Source organism: Gavialis gangeticus, unplaced genomic scaffold (assembly GCF_001723915.1).
Source record: "Gavialis gangeticus isolate Ggan-Ray unplaced genomic scaffold, GavGan_comp1, whole genome shotgun sequence".
NCBI classification, from domain to species: domain Eukaryota; kingdom Metazoa; phylum Chordata; order Crocodylia; family Gavialidae; genus Gavialis; species Gavialis gangeticus.
Window position 1 is genome coordinate 1,535,531 of NW_017729019.1, and position 5,268 is coordinate 1,540,798.

Below are 5,268 nucleotides of genomic sequence, written 5' to 3' on the forward strand. Positions count from 1 at the left end.
GTGGCAGCAAGCTAAACTCACTGCTGGCTGCCGTGGCCAAAAAGGCCCTACCTTCCATGCAACTTCTAGTTGCCTAGAAAGAGGCTCTGCTGGCCAGATCCAGTCCATGAGCTGTATGTTTGATACCCCTGCTCCACAGCAATGGTGCTCAACCTTTGGCTCATGGGATGAATGTTGTCCATGAATCCCTCATGAACAGACTGCTTACCCTTATTTGAGCAAACAAATACTGTGTTATTTCAGTGTGGCTCCTGCTGGAGCTCTACACAAACATATGAGCATGACAGCGCAGGCTGTGGCTGAAGCCACCGCTTTTGCATGGCTCTGGCCAAAGCCTACACCAACAACTTGTGAGTTCAAAGAGCTCCCTGTGCATGCAAAGTTTGGGCAATGCTTTTCTTTGAGGCCCTCAGCCCATCTGTAAAAATGGTGAGCATCACTGCTCTAGTGCATATTACTCACTTAGCCCCACACCCATGTATCACTTTGAAAAAGGAGACATTTTCTACAGGCAGATGTGCTGGCATTTAAATCATGGACAGAAACTAAGCAAAATATTAAAAGTTCAAACATTACCTTTTATTAAACACTGCAATTTCTAGCCCATCATGAACCACAAACAAAAACTAGACTGACCATGCACTGGACAATGTTACGTAACTTGTCATTCATACACAATCACTAACAATGGACTCTTGCAGTCTTTCAAAATACGCAGACACAAGTACAGGCCAAACTACGTTATATACACAGGTAGTGTTATTCATGTGAAATAAAATATTTTTTAAAGACAAAAAATTCTGTTATCACAGACATTAGCTTAAAAGGGAAGGGGGCAAGTAAAACTTGCCAGTATTACACATTCATTAAAATATTTAATTACACATTGCATAGAGAAGGGAAGGAAAATGAAAACAACATCAACAGTAGTCCAAGAAAATGATATTGAAGACAAAAATCCTCTATGAATCAAGGCGGGACTTTTTCTCCTTTATGCTGGTATTGCTTCCTTTCCTTTTCTGGGAAATACCAGATTCTTTCAGGGTAGAGGCCTCAGTTTGGTTCACTTCTTCACTCAGAGTTTTGGAAGCCTGTATAGCGTAAGTGATGAAAAAAGTAATTTTTTTAATTAGTTATTTTTCTAACATTTACAGTCAGTTGGAAGATGATGTTTACCATACCAGGTCTGTGCACCTCCTGGGAGACACCACAGGACTAGCATCTCCTTCAGAGAAAAAACAGTGCCATGGTCTAGTACTGGGTTCATGAAAGGATCCCAAAGCATTTTATACAGAGTCATTGCAGAAATGTAATCAGTCCTGAGGTAGAATGCAACTATTCAATGCTGCTGCATAGCACTCTAGGAATTTGCAGTTGGATATAGTATTTGGCTTTCTCTTCTGAAACAGAGGGACTTGCTTCCAGAATAAAATTAGAAATTAGCAAGATTATAATTTCTCTCTCTACAATTAAAAAAGATCATGGCAGCTTTTATCAAATCACAAACAGGAAAGGGCATTATTTTAGGCTTCATCTCCTGCAACAAAACATTCATGCTACCCATCTCTACAATGGCGTACTGGTTCAATACTGAACTACAAAATTACCTGCTGCATTCAACAAAGCATAGTTGCTGCAGGATATTATGTGAGGAAGTCTCCCATCCAAATACTGACCAGAACTGAGCCTGCTTGGCTTGAGACAGCACTTCCAAATTACTAAGACCTGAGCCTGACATCCCCCAGCCTTTATGAAAATGAACTTGCCATTCAGGCCAACGCTCCAGTTCTTAAAGGCCTTCTACCCAAAATGAGCAGTTGTTTAGGTGAAATAAGTAACAGAGCTGGGTAACAACTGGAAAAAATAATTCCAGAAACAGAAACAATTGCAAAGGTATCAAAAGAGAACCAGATTTTTGTTTTCTCCCTATGTTTTTTTCCCCCACTGAAGGCAATAAAATGAATCGCTCCCGAAGTATTTACCTCCCTCCATCCATCCATTTTCCATTTTTCTAATTTTCCAAAACAGTCAAAAGTTGGGAAAGTTCCAGAATGGCAGAAGGGAAATGAAACTCTGGCACCAACTTTTTCCATGTTGAGGAAGTTCTGAAAGTGTAATGAAGTGAAACAACAAAACGCTGGATGCTCATTGGGTATTACAATGAGTGGGTAAAAAAGGAGAGAAAACCAACAACAAAAAGTTTCCTGTTGAGTGTTTGCAGTCAGTTTTGGCTGGACTTTCCCTGCAATGTTCTATTTGTTCTAACCCTCTCCTTTCACTTCCCCCAGTTTTTTGACCTGTTTCATTCTACACTTGCCCTTCTTCCCACTTCCTTTAATTTTTCTTTCCAGTTGGCTGACCCCCTCCTAAGCAAGCCCACCCACATTTTTGGTCGTAGGAATTTTTTGGAATAAATATGACACTGACTGACACCACACTGCTAACTCACCTGGTGCACTGTACACCTTCTCCCAAATGGTGTCTATCTCGTCTTTAGACTATAAGCTGTTGGGGCAGGGAATGCTTTTTAATTTGTGTGCGCACAGGATTTTAGGGCCCCTTTGTGGGGATTCCTCGGGCAATACCTTAACAAACATGTTTAAAACAACAACAATTCAAATTTTATGTTTTTTAAAAAAAAAAAAATCCTAAGTGAAAATTTCAGTTAAAAAAAGGAAGCATATGTTTAGTTCTGAATTTTCCTATTAACAAAAGTTGGCCAGCTCTAATTAACACTGTCATTTAATGTATTGCTGGCACTGGATTTATCATTCAGGTCAAGACTGTCCTACTTCTAAGCAACTGGGGATCAAAGTCTCCATGGGCTGCACTGGTGGGCCTGCATGTCCACAAGCCAAACCAGGGAGACCTATGGAACCCCTGGACCACCCAGATGCCCTTCATGCATCTGCCCTCTCCCCCATACCCCAATAAGGCAGGCCCCATTCCCCTGATGCACCACATGACTGTGTGACACACACCTCAGCCTCAGCTCCCAGCACAGCATTGCTATGACCCATCCCCTGGTTGGGGACAAGAAGTGGAATGTAGAAGAGGGAGGTGGAGTCCAGAGACTCCAGCTGCTGCCAGAGGAAGATGGGGAGGAAGCGGATGGCAACAAGCCACTGCTAACTGGACAGCCCTGACTCAGATGAGTGGAGCAGCTCACACTGCAGAGCTATTATGAAGATGTGACGGTGACTGGTTTAAATCAGTCAGCACCACATCTCAACTGCTTATTCCATAGCCATAACAGGTTAATTTACTCTTTTATACCAAGACTCCAGCAAAACTCGCTGCATTGGGTAGACAGCGCTCAAGAAACAAGTCAGATATGGATTGTGAATTTGGCTGAAGTCTACAGACTGCACCCCTCCTTGTTGCAGAAGTTGGGAAGTGTGTAGCAGGTGATACAACTGATGGCAGAAAGAGAAGGATGTTCTTGGGATTAACACAGCTGAATGCCAATCTGGAGAAATAAATTACATCCCTGCCCATCTGAAAAATGTGTGACACAGGCAAGTCACGTCAAACTACCATTTTCAGCATCAGTTAACTCTGTGTTCTTTACTTTCAAGAAGTCCATGTTGAGATTTGAGAGCCAAAGCTGCAGAAGTACTGAATGCTTGTAGCTTCAAATGAAATCAATTGGAGCTGTGGCCTGAACTCACAAAGTATTATAAAATTCTGAATGACGTGAAAATATAGGGCTCTAGGTCAGCGGTTCTCAACCTTTTAAGACTTGATATACCTCTCGGAAAGTGCCAGCCATTAGTTTTCACTTTTTGTTTTTGACTACTGAAAAATAATAGAGCAATTATTTTGTTGCAAAGGACAAAAAAAGACCACAAATAGGTCAGAATATTTTTAACACTATGGGTTCCCATTTGAAATCTCTATGCTGTTCTTGTGAATCCTGTTCGCACACCTAACAGTGCTAACACTGTGTGGCACCCTTGAAAGGATTTCAAGGCACCCCTGGGTGCCATGACACCCTGGCTGAGAATCACTGCTCTATGCATTTAAAACTGGACACTCAAAATTTGAGGACTTTAGACTATTTTAGCCACATCACTTTGCCTCAGTTCCATATCTAATCAATACCTTCCTACCTAACCCACTGGAGTGTTGAAGGTGAATTCAATAATGCCTATGAAGCACTCAGGTCCTCTAGCAACAAGCCCTCCAGAAAACTTCAAAAGAAAGTTATTTTTATGTTCGGCACAGGGTTGGGACTATGCACAGCAAGGCACAGAGAAATCTCACTAAAAGAGAATAAAGAGGTAAAAACTGAACAACCATTCACGGAATTTTATCCTGTGCAATGAGAGAGGGAGGGCTCCTGTGGAAAATAGTATGTGATCAAATAATTAAAGATTACCATAATGCACGTACATAAAAGGAGGTCCAGATTAAGACTACATAGGCAACATTAATTATAGTACTCCCTAATTTTCAAATACTTGCCTTGAAGCCTTAACACTCTTTTAACATAGTTTTTAGTACATAATAGAGGGATTAGAAGGCACGTAGGGAGTAGAGGCTAAAACCAGAAACTGAACTGAAAGTAGCCGGCTAACAATACTCAAGTGAAGCTAGCAGGGAAAGAAATACCTATGTAACATTGTATTCTATGTTCAGACCTGGCCAGTGATCCACATGCTTATAGCCTCTAGGCTCGACTACTGTAATTCTCCATACCTGGCAGTTAGGCTTGTTTAATGTCATTAGTTTGTCACTGAGTCAGAATATAGCAAGCTGCTTACCTGGCAATACACATTACCACAAGTGCATCATCATGCAACTCTATTCACTTTACTGGCATCCCACTGTTTAATGGATGCAAGTCTTGGCTCTCTGAGAGAAGCCTTCCAAGAGGGGGATCTCCTGGCCTTGAGTACTGCTAGGACAGTCACATCATGACATGTCCATCAGGCACAAGAGTGAGACACCTGTGCACAGGAGACAGAGCTTTCAAATGAAAAGAGCATGCCCTTCCCAAAAAGCTCACAGTCCATATTAGATAAGACTTTAGAAAAAAAAAACAATGGCCACTGTTCAGGTAGAGAAGGAGAAAGTTTACATATAAGCAGGGATCCAGGTTTTCCATTTCCCACAGAAAAATGAAGTAAAACGTGGATTTCCCCCTTTACCAGAGGAAATTGCAGATTTCTCATTTTAGCAGAGAAACCTACACATTTTGCAGTTTTGCAATAAGCCCTCTGCAGACCGGCAGAGTTCCAGCCTGCAAGGGGCTGGGAGGAAACG

At 41.7% G+C, this 5,268-nt stretch overlaps 1 protein-coding gene across 1 annotated transcript in view; it reads right to left on the reverse strand.

Annotated features, from left to right (window-relative positions):
• Nucleotides 1-561: 561 nt before the first annotated feature.
• UBE2T (ubiquitin conjugating enzyme E2 T) overlaps nt 562-5,268 on the reverse strand; it is a 34,487-nt gene continuing 29,780 nt past the window's right edge. The window contains exon 6 of the mRNA XM_019513795.1: nt 562-1,091. Within this exon, the coding sequence (XP_019369340.1) occupies nt 963-1,091 (129 nt within the window). The 3' untranslated portion in view covers nt 562-962. The remainder of the gene's footprint in view (nt 1,092-5,268) is intronic.